The 18,247-nt window shown below is 38.6% G+C and overlaps 1 protein-coding gene across 3 annotated transcripts in view; it reads right to left on the bottom strand.

The window, feature by feature from the left end:
* Window positions 1–18,247, bottom strand: part of PTPRR (protein tyrosine phosphatase receptor type R) — a 147,856-nt gene that overhangs the window by 71,537 nt on the left and 58,072 nt on the right. For all 3 annotated transcript variants that reach the window (XM_051795889.1, XM_051795891.1, XM_051795890.1), the window contains 2 exons: window positions 6,776–6,889; window positions 3,425–3,580 (listed from right to left, as the gene is read on the bottom strand). In XM_051795889.1, coding sequence (XP_051651849.1) covers window positions 3,425–3,580; window positions 6,776–6,889 — 270 coding nt within the window. The remainder of the gene's footprint in view (window positions 1–3,424; window positions 3,581–6,775; window positions 6,890–18,247) is intronic.

Raw genomic sequence — 18,247 nt, 5'->3', positions numbered from 1 at the left:
AAGCTTTGTACAACTGTATCTTCCTTCAAAGTTTTGCCTGTTTTGGTTTGCTGTTACTTTGTTTGGTGCAATTTGTTCTTAGAGCAAGTTGTGAGAAGAGTAAATAAGTAAGTAGTAGCTGACCAAGTAAAGATTGTATGTTGCTGCCTTTTAGTTGTTATTTTCTGTGAAGTCTTACACATGTAAACTACTGAGATACAAAAGGAATATCTGTTAGTGCAAAGCTGCATGATTTTTCAGGATTGGTGCCTTAGCTGTATAATCTGCTATCAATTGAAATATTAAAAGAATCTCTTGTTTCTTCAACAGTATTAGAAAGAGCTAGAGTCTGCACAACTTTGATTCTAATAATCCTTTTCTAAATGACTCCATCTGCTTGTCTACATTTTTTCCAGAGAAAATTCAAATATCTGAACACTCCATCTTGAACTATAGCTAACTCAAGGTGAGATCTTGACTTCAGTGCTGCTTTTTTTTTTTTTCCAGCATCTCTTCATATCTTGATGACATTTCTCCATTCATCTATTATTCATATATGTTCTTGCCCCATGTCTACATGAAGTGTTATTTGTAACCGAAGCACTTGGAACAGATACTTGCATCTATCCCAACTGTCAGACTCATATGCTTCAATTACAAAGGAAATTCTGTTCTAAAGGAAGCTTAGCTCAGGTGGCTGATGGGTGATATAAAGACTTGATTTACATTTGGACAGCACTACTTTGCTTTGTTTTGTATTAGAACAGCTAACAGTTGAGAATCTGCTAATTTTGATAGTGGCAGGTTGAACATGAACTGGCCTTGGTTTTGTATTCTAGATTCTTAGAGTTAGAATACTTAAAATCAGCAAAACAATTTCTAATCAGTGGAAATACAGGTGGGCATAACAGCCAGTACTGATTCAGCAGTGGCTCAAACATAGGTCTGGATGCAAAAAGCCCAGGAACTCTATCCATACAGGGAAACATAGCTCATTAGAGTATTTAATTTTTTTCCCCCACTCTTTCGGACATAGACATCTCCTCTGTCAAAATGGGAGTTTCCACTGAAAATGCTGATTCTTGATAACATGATTGAAGCTGCTTGGCCCCTGCACTGAATTCTGAAGGTCTTTATATGTAGGTAAGGGCTTCTAATAAGACATTAAATAAAATGCAATGTGATTTGACCATCTCTATGAGCTCAGTGGTTTCCTTTCCTAAAGGACTTTGCTTTTTTTCATTTGTTGTGCACACCTTAAATGGTCAGCTCAGAGTTAATGTCCATCTCACTAATAATGTCTCAGACACAGTGGAGATGATAATGCAGTCTCTGCTTTGAAATAGATTTTTTTCCCCAAAAATTGATGAAGTCATAAAAATAATAGCTACAAGTTTTTTTACCCTCTTTTTGGAGCAGGTAAAGAAAATAAATCCCTCACCTCTCCTGAAAATAGAAAGAAGCATGGGTATAATGTAAAAATTCAGTTTTTCAAAATAATTTCAGACACAAGTTACATGGGTAGTAATGGTCACACCTAGTATCTGCATTCCATTTATCACTCTACTGAAATTGTTATAGAGACCTTTGTTCTGTTCCCTACACTTCTCTGAGAACCTGAGAGCCTTTGCTGACCTCACCAAGGCTTTCGATACTGTGAGCAGGAAAGGTCTATGGCAAATTTTGGAACACTTAGGTTGTCCCCCCAAGTTCCTCAAAATGATCATCTCACTCCATGAGGATCCAACACAGCCAAGTTAGATATGGCAATGCACTTTCTGAGCCCTTTCTAATAACTAATGGTGTGAAACAAGGCTGCATTCTCGCACCAACCCTATTCACAATCTTTTTCAGCAGGATGCTCCAAAGGGCCACGGCAGACCTCGATGATCAGGACGGTATCTACATTCGATACCATACTGATGGAAGCCTATTCAACCTAAGGCGACTGAAGGCCCACACCAAGACCTTAAACCATCTTGTCCAGGAGCTGCTTTATGCTGATGACACCGCCCTTGTTCCCACACAGAAGCAGCTCTGCAGTGTTTAACATCCTGCTTTGCAGATGCTGCTGAGCTCTTTGGGCTGGAAGTCAGCTTAAAGAAGACAGAAGTTCTCTATCAACTGAAGATAAGGAACCTCAGGAAGTCTTCCATCATCCCCATATCACCATTGGCCAATCAGCGCTCAAATCAGTTCACAATTTAATTACCTAGGTAGCCTCATCTCCTCGGACGGTAAGATTGACAGAGAGATAGACAACAGGTTAGCAAAAGCATACAGTGCCTTCGGAAAGCTTCATAAAAGAGTTTGGTGAAATAAACACTTGAAGAAAAGTACCAAGATCAGTGTTTACAGAGCCATTGTGCTGTCTACTCTCTTATGTGGATCTGAATCATGGGTCATCTACCACCACCACCTGTGACTCCCAGAACACTTCCATCAACGCTGCCTCTGTACAATCCTAAACATCCACTGGTCAGATTATGTGACCAATACATCTGTTCTAGAACAAGCAGCAATCACAAGTATTGAGGCCATGTTGCTGAGAACACAGCTGCGATGGGCAGGACACATCTCAAGGATGAAGGACCAACCACTGCCTCCCTAAGATCTTGCTTTATGGTGAACTTGCCACCGGTTGCTGCAAGAGAGGAGCCCCGAAGAGAAGATACAAGGACTCCCTGAAACAACATCTCAGCCTTGACCATATTGATCAACATAACTGGTCTACTCTGGCCTCCAACCAGGAGGTCTGGAGACACACCATCTATAACGATGTGGATGCCTTTGAGAACGCACGCAGGATCACTCTTAAGGAGAAAAGGCAACGCAGAAAGAATTGTGCCTTGCAGAATTTACCACCTAAGGAGTCTTTCTGCTGTGTCTTTTGCAACCGGACATGCCTGTCTCGTATTGTCCTTTTTAGCCACCAGCGCGCCTGTGTCAAACGTGGGTAGAGACCTTTCCCAAATCTTCGTTCATGAAGCCAGCCATGATGATGATGAAATTGTTATACCTGCTGACTCACACTAATAGAATGAAAGTCCTTATTCCCACTTCCTTTTAGGCAACTCATGAATGCTTAGGATCTCAACTCTGATTTCAATGGGAGCTGAGCTGTGGGAGGAGGACGTTAAAGAGTAAATAGCTCATGAAGCACCACAAAAGTAATTTAACAGGGCTAGCTGGATGGAGCTCTGAGCAATCTGGTCTAATGAAAGGTGTCCCAGACCATGGCAGAGTGGTTGGAACTAGATGGTCTTTAAAGTCATTTCCAACCCAAACTATTCTATGATTCTATGATAATTGCCTTATAGTAGTAATGCTATCTTAGCCTACCCATTTTCTACTTCATGCTTGAGAATCTCAGCCTGAAAACTACCAGGGATGTAATAACTGCCTAATTTGTATCAAAGTGCATGTTAGAAAATTGATAACCAACCTCAGGGGAGACCTCTGTTATTCCAAACTGAGACAAACTCTGATGCAAAATATTGATATTAAGGGAACGCAGCACTTCTTCGGACGGGAGCGCCTCAGAAATTCCTGGCTTCCTGTGCAGTGGGGACACAAACAGTTCTACACAGTTCTTCTTCCCCTAGGGAAAAAAAAACAAAAGCAAAACCACAGGAAGGGTCTGATATTAGATAATCTCTTCTGACTGTAAATTACAAGTATAATTCCAAAAACAAAACTATGAGATACAAAGGCTGCAACCTGCTCTGTGAGGAGACCATACCTTTTCCTTGTCTCTGTAAATCCCAGGTAACTGTGCAAGAAAATGCAAATACTGTATGTGGGCAGGTATGCTTTGTCTCGATCACTATTGACAAGGTAGACTCTTCTTGGGTCTAGTACCATTAAACAAGACAGGTCTGTGTAACATGATGATGGGAGAAGCTGTGAGATGGGGTCAAGGGCAATGTGCCACCACGGATTTTAACAGATAGTTGAGCTGAGCTGAGCTGAAACAGGAATGCTTAGGATATGCTGTGATATTTGGACATTGCTTTCTAACCTCTTTTCAACACATTGCAGATACATACCACAACAAAGCATAAAGTCCTTTTAGTCGACTGCAGTGCAACTCTTAAAAATGGCACAACAAAATGAAAGGACCAGGAAAGCTTTTTTTACACTTAATGGGTAAGCTGAGAATGTCCACTCTCTCATCTATTAACTCTTGCCCAGATGTCTTTGGTGCAGTCCTGGCAGCCTAAGAGGTTCTGTATTAGAAATGTCAGTGATATTTCACTCTGTTGCAAGGGAGCAAAAGGAAAGACTAGCAGAGAGTTTCTCTTTTTGTAATAGACTGGAACAGCATCTGAGACCAGTGCTCCAGACAGCATAGATGCCCACAGAGGTTGTGGGAACCCTGTTTCCCCAGGACTATGGCCAGCATAGCTGACACTGTTACATAGACTCCAGACCTGGGGGATTCTACACACATGAGGTAGGCATGGAGCTGCTATCTGCATTGGTGCCTGTGCAGGCAGGAACCTCACGGTCTGGTTATTTGCTATTCATCCTTATGGGATGGGAGAGATCAGTTCAAACCGGGATAATACTGATTTCCCCTGCCTCCTTCCCATCACTTTGAATGCGCATCATTATCTCCACTGAAGTGAAGAAAAAGACATCTTTCACTATTCTTAAAATATCTAGCTTTGCATTGAGAAGTAGAGCTGCACAGAAAGGGACTCTTTCAAACATGTTTGCCCTAAATATCTGTGCTCTCCATCTGGTCAATAAGATTGGTAAGGGCACTGGCTACTGGTGGGAGCTGAAGAAACTGATCTGAAGCTGTGGTTCTACTCAGTCTCTGACAGGGGTAGGTGACTGGTGCTGGGTGCTGAGTGCAGGTGGCAGGCATCAGGCAAGGCTTGGTAGGGATGCAGCATTCCCAGTATTTTGTGCATCCTCTGTTTACAAGTTCCTCTGCCCATTAAAGGGCCTTTATGGGAGAAGGATTTACTGGAAAGGTTAAGGAGACACTGGAAATACCCAGTTAATACTTCCTGGCACACTAGGTGTTGCTACATGTAAGAGGTTAGCAGGGTCTCTGCTCTCCCTGTGCCCAACCACATCCAGGCTTCCAAACTCCTGATCACTTCTGAGAGCTGTTCACTTGGCTGGGAGTTAGCTTACCTCACTTCAGTTGCCTAAATTACCTTCAAAGTCAGTGGAGAGAGATTGGCATCTCTAGAGAATTATTTAATCCATCCTAAAATAATTGGATGGATTTCAATGCCTCTTCCTCCCATTACCCTTCTCTATATTGCTTTTACAGGAAGCCTAGATGAGTAGCTTAAACTACACATAAATGAGGTGAGATGAATTTTGATGTGCTCTGCTTGATTGCTAGCACCCTTCATGAGAGGAACTGTTTCATATTAGAAGGATGAAAAGTGAGAATAATGTCTCCTAATATATATTTTTCTTCCTTGTGAATTTTGAATTCTGTGTGATTTTTAGAGCAAACAGGGCAAAAGTTTGCTTGCTTTCTTATATCACTGAAACATTAACTCACAGTAGACCTTTACAGGTGTGGAGAAGACTACTTAAATAATAGTACTTACCGTATTTCAGGCTATATGAAGGTGTAAAATGACATTACCTCTTCCCTTAGGTCACAAATGAGAGAAAAAAGCAAAAAGCAATGGAGCCAGTAGGAAAATAAACTACATATTTCTTCTGTTTAGTTACATAATTTCCAAAGAGCATAGTAAGAAAGCTACTAGGTGACTCAGTACGTTGAAATACTCCAGAAATATCTCAGACTCCAGGACATTTTTCATTTAATTGTGCTTTTCTTTAAATATGTCTTTAAACCTTTCATTCTGGTCAATGGGGACAAAGGAGATTTAGCATCACTTGTCATGAATGACTGACATCCCGATGAACATGAAAAGGGCTGAATTGCATTCCTATTGATCTTTTTTGCTGTATTTTTTGTGAGATCCTTTCTCATAGAGACATTATTTGAAGTAGTTTTATAATCCTTTTTGATGCATACAATCCTATCAAGTTTTCAAGGCAGGAAATACTTTTATGCTGAACTTGTCAGTTTTCTTCTCTAATATTCAACCTGCATACGAAATAAAATAACTCTTCTTCCCTCTGCAAAGTGAATTGAAGGCTAGCAATACACACATGATATTGAGTTCTCTTGCCTCATGGTAAAACTCATGAAAAGACAACAGTGTTAAGAATACATACACAGAAAACCATAAAATGACAATCAGTTTAAAACAGTCTTTGTTGCTAGAAGCAAATTTATTGCTATCTTTTGCAAATAGGATACCATAGTCTACAAGATCATTTCGGAGCATAGCTTATTACAGCAGAATAACAAAGCATGAATATTAATATTGTGAGAAGACATTTAATTTACTAATGGAAAGTCTGAGGTCAAATTGTGAAGATGCCTTTGAAAGAAAGAATCACGTGTATTTTTTAAGCAATATACAAAACATGGTTAAGTGTCTCAATGAACATGACATAGAACTGCATTAGAATGAAAACTAGGAGATGGGCAATCTGCTTATGAATAGGATACAAAAGAGACTTATCTGACTTTTTTTTACTATAGCTGAGAATAGCTTCTTTTCAAAAGAAAATTTAAATAATTTTGTAATGGAGATATTTTTCTGTAGTACAGTTTAAAAAAATGGAAAAAAAAAGTATCTTTCTGTCCTATTTGATTGCACTTTTCCACATTGACAGGAAAATAAATATAAGAGAATTTAAATAAACAGGTGCATTTTATCATACACAGTCCTTTGGTACTTACAATGAGCCTGTTGATATGAACTTGCTGAGGTAACAGTCCTAGTGCTGCTGCTACTCCTTGGCGAAATATCCGAAGCAATGTGATATTCAGCTTGTTTACATCCATTTGCAAGGTCTGAAAAACAAAACCAGTTCAAATGAACACCTTGTTCAAGACATTTAGTTCTCAAGAAGACTGTTCTCTGGGACTCTCCACTAATTGTCTTTTTTTTTTTTTCCCAGAACAATAATCTGTGCAATCTACTTGCATCACAATATACAGTAAGTCCAAAGATAAATTTAAGTACCTTAAATGCTGCTCATTAGCAAAGTACCACCTTTCCTCAACTACACTCAAAATAGGTTCCAGAGGTTTTTGGCTAAATTCCTTGGACAAGTCACAGTGTTTAAGATATCACAAGTACTACCTTAAAAACAAAAGTCAAGCATTAAACACAATGCACTTTTAAAGAATGAGGTGTTGGATTTGCACAATGAAGAATCACTTTGAATACTATATTAGCATTTCTCCCTGAAGGTGAAGAATGAGTCAGACATAGTGAAATTATACAACTTTCATTTTGATTAGTGCTTTCTGAGATCAAAAAAGAAACATTCTGGATACATTACCCATACTTGAATTTCCTAAAACTTCCTCCTGTGAGTCAGAGGACACTATGATTCCCAGCAGAGGCAAACTATATCACTGAAGCATTTTCCTTCTGTGTTAGAATTATAGTGAAATTTAAAAGTTTCCTCAAGTTCAGATCCTTCTTGTGAAGTCAGTGTAATTTTACCCAGGAAATAATTTAGGTTCAAATCTCCTGTTTCCAAGAAGACCCAGATACAGAGTCTTCACATGATGCCTGGTGATCAGTACTTCCATGTGGTACTTTGTAGTCCCTTTCTTTGCAGTGGAGAAGAGAGAAAAGATGACTATGTCAGATGGCCACAGAAGGCTGGAAGGCTTTCAATGCTTCTGGTAATTTCTGACAGGAAGTTGGTAAGTTCTGCCTCAACCAGTCGACTTGAGATAAAAAAGATTTTTTTAATTATTTTAAACTTCCTATTCAGAGCCATAGGGCAGCTTGCTGCTCGAGGATACAATCAAGTATCTCCCTTCCTAAACTGGGCTGCCTAAAGAGAATTAAATATCCATGGGGCAGGTATCACACTGGAAATATGGCTATGGTTCAAAAAGAAAGGCAACATTTTTCTCAAAGAAAAACAGCATCACACATTATGATTTGTTCTTTAACAGAATTTATAAGCTATGATATAAAGCTATAAAATATTTGCTTTCCTTTTCCACTATAAATTTGATTTTTCCATCAGAAAAACTGAGTGGTTTTCTACTTTTCTCCTCTTTTTATCATTTTTTTACACTAATGGCATTGTCAGGTTTGGATGAATCAGCTGAGATCTGCTCTTACGACAAAGCTGAGCTTCAATTAAGCTGAAAGTATCGAATTCTTCAATTTAAATTAGCCTTTGTACCCTGGTATTTTCAAAATGCAAAATCTTCTCTTTGCTTCTTCTTGCATTAGACAGACATCCTCAGTGATTGCAAAACTGCTTCAACTTTACCACTGAAATAGAGAGATGTCTTGAGAGGAGACATATGGAGATATAAGAGATGTGAGCACTTTTTCTTCTGTACCCCAGACTGGCTCACTCCAGCCATGGCACACCTGACAAGAATTAGTTTGCAGCTTTGAAGCTGTCACTACACTGAGAGAGCCTGGTCTGAGGATCCTGAGTAAATGAGAAAGGGAGTAGCTGCTAAAACAGAAAGGCTGTCGTGAGGGACCCTAGTGATCCACTAGGATAGCATAAAGAGTGCAAAACTGCTTGCCTAAGTCAGTGACTCTGAGTTATGGGGATAATACTAACTGTTGTTACCGAGCAAAATCAGCAAGCATAAAATCAAAATATATTCACTTAAACATACTTGAGCCAGGGATCAGAACACATTAATTGATTTATTGTTATACAGTGTGTTAAGACCTCACTGATAAAAACACAGAAATGAATAGCCAGAAAAACATCTAGCTTCAGAGGAAATAGAAGATCTTAAAGAACTTTTAAAGAGGTAATAAATTCTTATAGATTTAGTATGCTGGGATTATGGTTCATCATATCCAGGGACAATAAAACATGGTGAAACTCCAATATCTTTAGGAGAATCCCATTTCCTTCTACCAGGTCTGAATTTGGTCCACTGTGCCCTTTAAAAAATAGTCACCAAAGGCTGCAGTGTGTGTGTGTCACTCTGTAACAACTATGTTGTCCTTCATGGTTCTGGGGGAAGCCTGAAGACTCCAATATTCTGTCAGTCTGGCAGAATTCTCAGCCTGCTGAGAAATCTCAAGTGGCCTTGCAGCCAGAGATTTCAGGACCCTTTTAGGAAAACTTCTAAATGGGTGGGAAGAAATTTGTCCTTAAGCCTTATCTCAGGATTCTTCTTGTGCAGCAATAAAGATTTTTTTTTGTGACTATTCATCCAAAAAAACCTCCAAGAAGTAGCTGAGGAAGAAGCATCTCATATTTTTTATAAGAACCTTGCCTTTCTCTCCACTGAGGGGATCTGCTTCTCATTTGCTGGTGTCAGTGTGAAGCTTAGTTCCTTGGCAATTATAGCAAAAATTAAGTAAAAGTACCATAGGCTGCCTTTTTCTGCATCAGACAGCACAAGAGAATACATATGCCTCTTCCTATCAATAGGAAAATTAGCAATCCAGAATCTGTCACTTTAGGAATGGGATTTCTAACTGAATCATTGAAAGAGAATGTACAGAAATGCTTAAGATCCTGAGAGCACCTGCTTAAGAGTGAGCAGAACATCACAAGAGCTCTGTGCTCTCTATTACCCCTTTTTTTTTTTTTGCACTGTATGTATAAAAGCATAAAGCAGGAGGGGACCAGACTGGAGACATATCAAGTTCATTATCCTGTGGTCAGCTCTGGATTCTTGTGGAAAATGATAGGAACAGGGCAAGATTAGTGTTTTCCCAAGTTCCTTCTGACAAGATCACAGCTAATTAATTGCTATTCAGCATAAGCAATGAGTCTCCTCAATTACAAGAATGTTATCATACTGACACTATCTGGGATGAAGGCAACACTTGGGGACATTATATTCTGAACTTTGGCATGCCCCTTCGAAAGGTGACTGAAATTTAAGTCGGACCTGAGGGTCCAGTGTAAAATTGCCTTTCTGCAAATTCTTGACTATAAAAATTTTTGTTGAAAAAAACGAGAAAAAAGAAAACAAAAACAAACAAACAAAACTGAAAAGAAAGAAGATAGAGAAGAGAAAGGAAAAAAGTCTTAACTATTCCGATCAGTAGAAAATTTCTAATATTATTGCACCATTCTGATGGTATGCCTTGATACTGTGTTGACTATAATCCACAAAGGTAGGAGATTAGGATACAAAACTGCTAATGGATGAAGTATAAATGTAACAATACCTATACATTAGACAACACTATAAACTGTCACTAAGAGAATGGTATCCTAGAATGCAAACCTGTCCAACCATTTACAGAGTATAATTACACAAATGAAATCATTATGAGTTCTCACACTACCTGTAATAAAATGTGAAACTAACCCCTGTAAAGTTATCCATCTAAATAAATAAAGCACTAACACAGATACACAGGTTGTGTCTTACTGTGTTCCTCCAGCTGCTCCTTTTTCTTTGGAAAAGAAAAGGCTGAAACATCCCAGTAAGACAACACTAATCATTTACCTTTTGTTCATCTGTAGTGTTTATCATGGATCACAACTACCTCCCCAAGGAGGTTACAGCTTTGAATCTGCTGCTGCTGTTGGCAGTAGCGACTTGTTGACCCCACAGGAGGACACCCTGGAGGACTCATTTATCTGAGCAATTACCGACCTGGATATTGAAACTGTAGCGACGGTTTCTAGGTTTATCTGATCCAAGTAAAACAGGTAGTTTGAAGTAAAGGAGTTTTCTACTTGTAGTGGAAAACTTGAGAAGACAGAGTTCCAGAAAGGGAAACTCAGCACGCAGAACCATGAAAGATCATTCACAACTGAAATCCTGCAGGGGCTTTTTGATGAAGATTTTCATGTTAAAGGAAAGAAAAAAAAACCCACCAAAATGCTAACATGAAAGGGATGAATGTATAATACAGTTTCTGAAACAATATTTTTAGGATATTACAGTAAATCATAATTTGACAGGTCAAGTTCTGCTTCTTAAGAAAAATTCAGAGATGCCTCCCTTTCTTATATTTCACTTATTATCAATTATATCCTTTCTGCAATGAGCTTCAAATCTACCATTCCTTTTCTATGCATTTGTTGCTCCCCTCTAAACTCATCTGATCCTATCACCACAGATGTTTTCTCAAACCTCTAGCTTACGTGAATATACAGGAGCAAAAATAATCAAGAATGAAGAAGATTAAAGGTGAAAGTATAGGCCTTCACAATATTTTCGCAAAAAAAGATGAGAAGCAAATCAACAACTTACACATGCTAGGAATTTTACATATTTAAAGGCCATTGGTGTTCAGTTCTATTTTGTGCTAAAACAAAAATAAACACCCCTATTTACTTAAGCCAAGCAAAAGAGAAAGCTCAGAAAAGAGTTGTCTTACCTGCCTGTGCTCCACTTATTTATATATGTTCTAAGAAAGTTAACAAAAATGCTATAAAACTGGAGGGGGGGTGTGTTTTGTGCTAAAGCAAATACTGAACTGCAGCCAAGCTGTGAGTCCCTCTATCTGAGCACCCTGCTCTGCTGCTTGCACAGTGACAGTCTCTATGGTTAATTAGTGTCACAGTGTTTCATCTTGTCACCCTCATCAGACAGTCTCAGCTGTACAACCAAAAAAAGGACTACAACAAATCTGGCAGCAAACTGTGAAAATACCTGCATTTTCTTTCTATTTTTCCCCTTAAACACATTAAATTTTCCTTCCTGTTGCTCTTCAATGATTTGAGATTGCAGGTACATAGGGCATCAGGTTAGCCCATTTGGCTGGCTCAGGTGCCTAATACACATCCATAGAAGATTTTGGCTTTTATAAAACTATGTGAGTCATGTCACAGCAACTTTACTGTCTCACATAGTCCATGAATTCCACGGGAGCCAGTATGTCCCTAGCCATCATTATGCAACTACAACAATGCGTTTTGCCAAGTGTCACTCCAAAGGCACTTTGCCCTAAACCAAACTGGTATCTGAGGTGCACAGCCTCCTCTCCTGTTTACCTCTCCCTCTACAATGTGATTTTCTTCAAGAGGAAAGACCTGCCCTTTTATGAGGTCCACAATAAACTTTAAATTATGTCTGTAAACTAAGATAAAATTCTCCTGAGTATAAAATCAATTATTCTAGTGATTAACTAAAGAAGATTCATGTTTCTATATATCAGCAGTTGTCTACAGTGACCTACTCAAACTTACACACATAATATATTTGTGCCAAAACACAATATGAATAGAAATATAAATCTTGAGACACTTAAATACTTCCAAGGTCAGGAAGCAATTACCGAATAAAGTGGAGTGAAAATCACCTGAAATAGCAGAAAAATTACAGGCATACATTTGAGTTTACAAGAACCAGTGAAAAGCACTAAGAAATGCTCTGGACCTGGAAAATGCTTCTGTTTAAGTCACCTGATTTCTAATGAGGAGACACTGAAGCTGCAAAATATGCAAATCTGCCAAAGAACCCCAGATTTCACATGCGGACTGCAAAATTCTATGTGCTTGTCCAAAGAGTATTTGGGTAATGAGAAAAGAGAGCTCTAAACTGGTTCTGTATAAACATTAGGAAAAAGCAATAGGAATAGGTTACTTTGATTGCTTCAGTCCTGATTAGTCTAGAGAGGTTTGGTATATTTGTCTGTTGCTTTTCAAGATGTGACATTGTACAACTTTAGTCACATTTTTGCTAGAGAAAAAACCCCTCACATCTTACACAGAAAAACTTTGTTTAAAGTAAGCATAATGTTTCCTGGAATTATGCATTTCTCATGTAGCATTAAAGAACAATTTTGGCTCTTGATCAATTTTTCATGAAAGTATATACATTTAAATATTTATGCACGTTGTGAACTCTCTGAAATAAATTAAAGACAGAAGTAGCCCTAATGAGAAGTATAGGGTTAATCCAATTAGTCAAGGCAGCTGTGTGGTCTCCCCTCATACTGATTTTCAAGTGAATATTCATTAAAACATGAGAAAATGAAAATTTATAAAAAGAAGCAGTCTTTCCCACACGTGATTAATCCACAGACCTTTACACCACAGGAAATTGCTGGGGCCAAAAACTGAACATGAGGCAGGAATGGGACTGGATGCTTAGACGGATGTTGAAAGTCACTAATGTCCCTGAAAACTGTTCAGAAGACATACTACAAGCCTTGTCATACACTTGACTACCATACCTGTCACTATCAGAAACGAAGATGAACATTAGTGCAACAACAACAGGAGAAGTTTCTCAGCATGCTATCGCAAGGTTTAAGAGCTGGCCATCGTCCTGGGCTAGATACTGGGTTTCATTTAAGTCCTGTTTGCATGTGTAGGTACCAGCTGAGGACAACCCTAGAGAGTGCTGCATTGCAGAGGATGAAGATGCCATACCAGGTGCTGAGGTGATGCCAGGGCACTCCGCTGGCATCCATTGCTCAGACTGGCAAAACTACCCTGGAAGCGGGTGGGTGATATGACTAAACTGGTTTGCCTCAGTTATGTGACAGATTTACACTTCTTTTTGCAGGGAGAAGAACTAATTTCTTAGATGAGATCAGCTGATTTGGGGCTGATTTGACCAATTCTGTGGGAAGCATCAACACAAGAGTGAGAAATGTCCCATCTGTGAGGTCTGGCTCTGGGCCATGATTCCCTCAATTCCCTCACTGAGCTTTTACATGCACTTGGGCAGTGAGTCAGTCAGCTATAGAAAGACTCTATGACCTTCATTGATGATTGAAGTGTATGAGAATGCATTCAGTCTATTAAGGATAAGGTTTGTTAATGCTTGTCTTCGAGAGGTGTACTTTGATTTCCATCAGTTTTGCATTAACCTCTGGGCTTCCAATCTCCAAGCAAAAATGAGGGCCAGCTCTTTCAGTGTGGTGTTACAAAGTAAGGTGGATTTACTGATCACAACTAATGAGAAGACACAGAATAGTCTTCTTTCTTCTGAAGGAGATCTCAGAAGGTAGGTTATTTCATTATCCTGGCTTCTGAGTCATGTGGGTCATTGCTGTAACACAGTCTAAGGTAGTTAGTGGGGTGACAGTCTGAGACCATGTGTTAGACAGCCCTCACAATGCTCATTGCACTCATTTCCCTTTACCTCTTTCCTATGGTATCATTAATGCATTATCATATGTTTGGAAGTCAGAAAGTATGTACAGGTTCCAAACACCTAATGCACTATGGTTTGCAAGAGACTACCATCCCACAGCCCCGTCTCAATAGGGGAGTAACCTTATCCAGAGCCCAGTAAAGTTAACAGGACTTTTACTGAGTCTGAGGGTTCCAGAATCTCATATCCTAAATGCCCACAGAATGCATGCTTGTCATTGATGAAGGATTGTAGGAGAGGCAAAGAAAAAGCTATTTATTGTCCACGGGACAGCCATCATTAAATAATACCAGTCCTGAAAGGTCTCTGTATGGTCAGAGCCCTTTGGAAGGGGGAAGGAGAGGGGCAGAAGGCTGCAGTAGTTCTGTTGGGCTTCATGGCAGATTTTTCTAGAGCATCCCCCAAAAGTTACTTCCTGTCTTTTTTTTTTTTTTTAATTAGGAGCTGCATTTCTTCAAAGACTCAGATTTACTTAATCACAAAGCATATAAGTTTTCTTAAAATAACAGCTGAAGTTAATTTCAAAGCTCTGATAGTTTTCTAGGCTTTTTCCTTCATTCATCCACCTCTCCCTGCCCTCCTCCCTTATGGCAGACGGTTGAAAAGGACAAGATGATGGAAAAGTACAAGACAATACAGAGAGTTGAAAACACAGGGAGAGCTGGAAAAGCTCAGCCGAATACTATTTCAACCTTTTGTTCTTTGAGAGTCATGTATAATAAGTTCCATAAAATTTTCTTATCTGTCCTTATTCAAGATTAGCAAACAATTTATTCCTTCCATTACAAAAGAAATGCATGGTGCTATTACGTCTGACATAACTTTTATGCACATCATGATTGTACCAGTCACATCCTATTTCATCATCCCAAAGCCAGATGTAATCCTCAGAGCAAACAGATCCTATTGAGCCTGTTCAGCACAGCACTTTAGATTATGTCTTGTTTCTTCTGTCCAATTATTAAATCTCTAGGCAGAGCCAGTGTAAAGCTCTAAATGCCAGAAAACCAGTATTGTTTCTTCTTGCTCTTTTTGTAAACCCCTCATTTTAGACGTTAATTCTGTCCAATTATTAAAGCTCTAGGTAGAATCAGTGTAGAGTTCTAAATGCTAGAAAACCAGTATTGCTTCTTCTTGCTCTCTTTGTAAACCCCTCGTTTCAGCTAGTTGTTTTTGTTGCAAACAATTCTTAGTTACTGAAGTTAAAATTCCTGTTAAAACTTTGTAAAATGGTCCTCAATACATCAAAATGCCTTCCAGATATAAAAAACCATCCTAAAATCATCCTTTTCTTTTTATCTTCAGAATTCTAAATTTAGTTTGTAGCAGAGACACACACATATATATATATATAATATAATAATGAAGAACAAAGTAGAAACCTAAGACAATACAGCAACTTCTATATCTTCCAGGCAGTGATGTGGACAAAAGACTCCCACTGACTTACTCTCCTTCATAATCTTTCTCTTTTCTTTGAAAATCCAAGTAAGATTTCAGTACTGCTGACATCCTTGCTTTCTCAGGCATTTATTTTCAGATGAACAAAATCTGCCTGAACACACACACAGTGGGAATGTTATAGAAAGAAGCAAATACTTTCCCTTTTTTTCTCATAATCATAGTTCTTTGCAGTTCCTGGGCACAGGAGGAATAAAATTTGAAATACATCTGAGGAGGCAAAAAAAAAGAAAAAGGTCTTAAAATACATTCTATTCAACTAGAATCGAGGCGTTTACACAAATGGCTGTTCTTGTGCGATTCCTGAATAAGGCTCATGTCCCAGGGCAGTCTGGATTAATTGTCTAACACAACCAAGACTTTCAAAGTAAGAACCGATTCTTAGCCTTCAACTCTTGACAGATCAGGATCCCATTTTTAGGAAGCAAATATCAAATAATGAGGGCTCTTTAGTGTGATGCAATTTGTCAGTATGTTTTGGATCTTTATTTGTGTTCAGCCTTTTAGCTCAAATAAGTCTGTTTATAGATATTATCATCACCCTAATCACAAATTATTGGAATAAAACTTGTATTACTGACTTTCCCCTACCTACTTTAGCACTCAAAATCAATGTGAACCAAGAACAGACAATACAAGGCAACCTTGTAATTTCTGCCTCACATTTCTTTTACCATTTCAAACCTCAAAGAAAGCTAAGCAAAATTAAGCAAAACCCTCAGGGACCTTCAATTTTTTCCAAGACAAAACTTGCATTACTTTGGGTTTTATCCTGTCATTGATTCATGTGTCTGAACACATCACTTTGTCTCAAAGTTTTGGAAAACCATTACTAGAAGTTCAGAAACAAGAAAGCAGTGAAAGACAATCTCATGATTTTGGCAACTGTCTCAGATCTTTGACCTCCTGGAGCTACTAATACTGAATGTATTTAGAGGCTATGAGATACAAATTCCCTTTCTCATCATCATCTGGTCAGACTGGATTTTCCTCTTCTGAACAGAGAAGTCACAGCTTAAGGGAAAATACTAACACCAAGTCTTCACAGATTTAAGGAGAGTGTTACCTCAATGAGTCCTGTAAATGCTAATAACAATATTGTATTTTTGACCAACAAGTTTCTGGCTTTGAAAATGCAATACATACACTTTGTCCTAAATGTCCCAATACAATCCTAAATGTCCTAATACAGGACAAGTTTTTTGACTCAACTCTTGTCAAGTTTTCTAAAATGGCTTTCAGGCTAATTTGGACAACTTTTCTTAAAAGAGGACTCCACTTGTGAAGTCAAAGATGAAGAAGCTGTGCTGTCCTGTACTATGAGATGTTACTGCTCTAAAATGACTGGGAGACAGAGCCTAATTAATGAATCTTCAATTTCTGTCTTTTATGTTTGGATCAGAAGACCATTCTGTCTTTTTTAGACAGGCAACACAGCTGTCAAAGCCAACCTCAGATGTTTAGAATGAGAAAAACAAATTTTTTTCTCCTTTTATTCTCAGAATTGATCACTCTTAAAAGAGAATATAAAAACTGTTTGCATGCAGTTCTCTCATTGTCACATATACACAAAAGCAAAACAATTCATAATTCTTTCAGTGAGAAATAGCAATAGCAAATTCGGTGGGTAAGATGTCCTTTTCTTTTGTTCTTTCTTTTTTTTTAGTTATTTTTTTAACAATATTCTTTAAACATAGAAGTAATAATCTCTCAGATTTCCCCAAGTGACCATGAGCAGTGCCATTTGTGTTTGAGAGGAACTGCTCCTCTCTACAAACACCACAAGTGTACCTTTATGCACACTTCCTGCTCTTTCCTGCACTCTGGAAACCTGTGAGGTTCCCAGTGGTTCTGTGGCTGCTGCTTTGCATGGGCAGGAAAAGATGCCTGTGAAGAAACCCTCAACTTTGCTGAAACCTAGTGCATGGCTCCGATCCAGAGCAATATCTGTGTTACACCTGTCAGATCAAAACCAAATCCTGCAAATAATGGAAAAGGACTCATAGACTTCATTAAAAAAAACCCAAACAAACAGGACATCTACCTTATTTCCTAGGAAAGAGACAACAATAGAATCTATGCTTCTTAAAAAAAGGCCATATGGCTTCTATCTCAGTTGGTATACGGATAAAATTCATAGCCTAAACTTATCAGTGGAGGTGAGTCTACCTAAACTAGATCAGAATTTAAGTGCAAAAGCAAAACAAAACAAAAGCTACAAAGCCTCAGGAAAACTGGAGGAGCATGATTTAAATTTGTATATTTATATGTTATACTTTTTTTTTCACAGTATCATGCAGAGAAAGACAGGAATTTCATTTGAGACTATGGCTATTGTTGTCTATTTTTTATACCTAATGTCTAGTTGTAGCAATGGACTTGTAGCTTATTTTGAGAAAACATCTCAATGGGATCTATCATTTACAAGATCTTGTTCCTGTTTGCTATGATAAGACAGAGATACATTTTGCAAACGGTCCTAACCAGCAACTGTTTCTGGGAAGAAAATCCACTGACACTATCCCACTGAAATTCATCTGACTACCCGGGAGACGCTGGCTGCATTCAGTGGAACACAAATGCGCCAGGCCTGAACAATCTCTGGTCAGTGCACAGGACCACACTCAGTGGATCCCATCAGTGTTGGACTAAACACATAATATACTC

Source organism: Manacus candei, unplaced genomic scaffold (assembly GCF_025592945.1).
Source record: "Manacus candei isolate 608988 ecotype Guabito, Panama unplaced genomic scaffold, ASM2559294v1 h1tg000043l, whole genome shotgun sequence".
Taxonomy (NCBI): domain Eukaryota; kingdom Metazoa; phylum Chordata; class Aves; order Passeriformes; family Pipridae; genus Manacus; species Manacus candei.
This window is presented reverse-complemented; position numbering and strand designations above follow the sequence as displayed.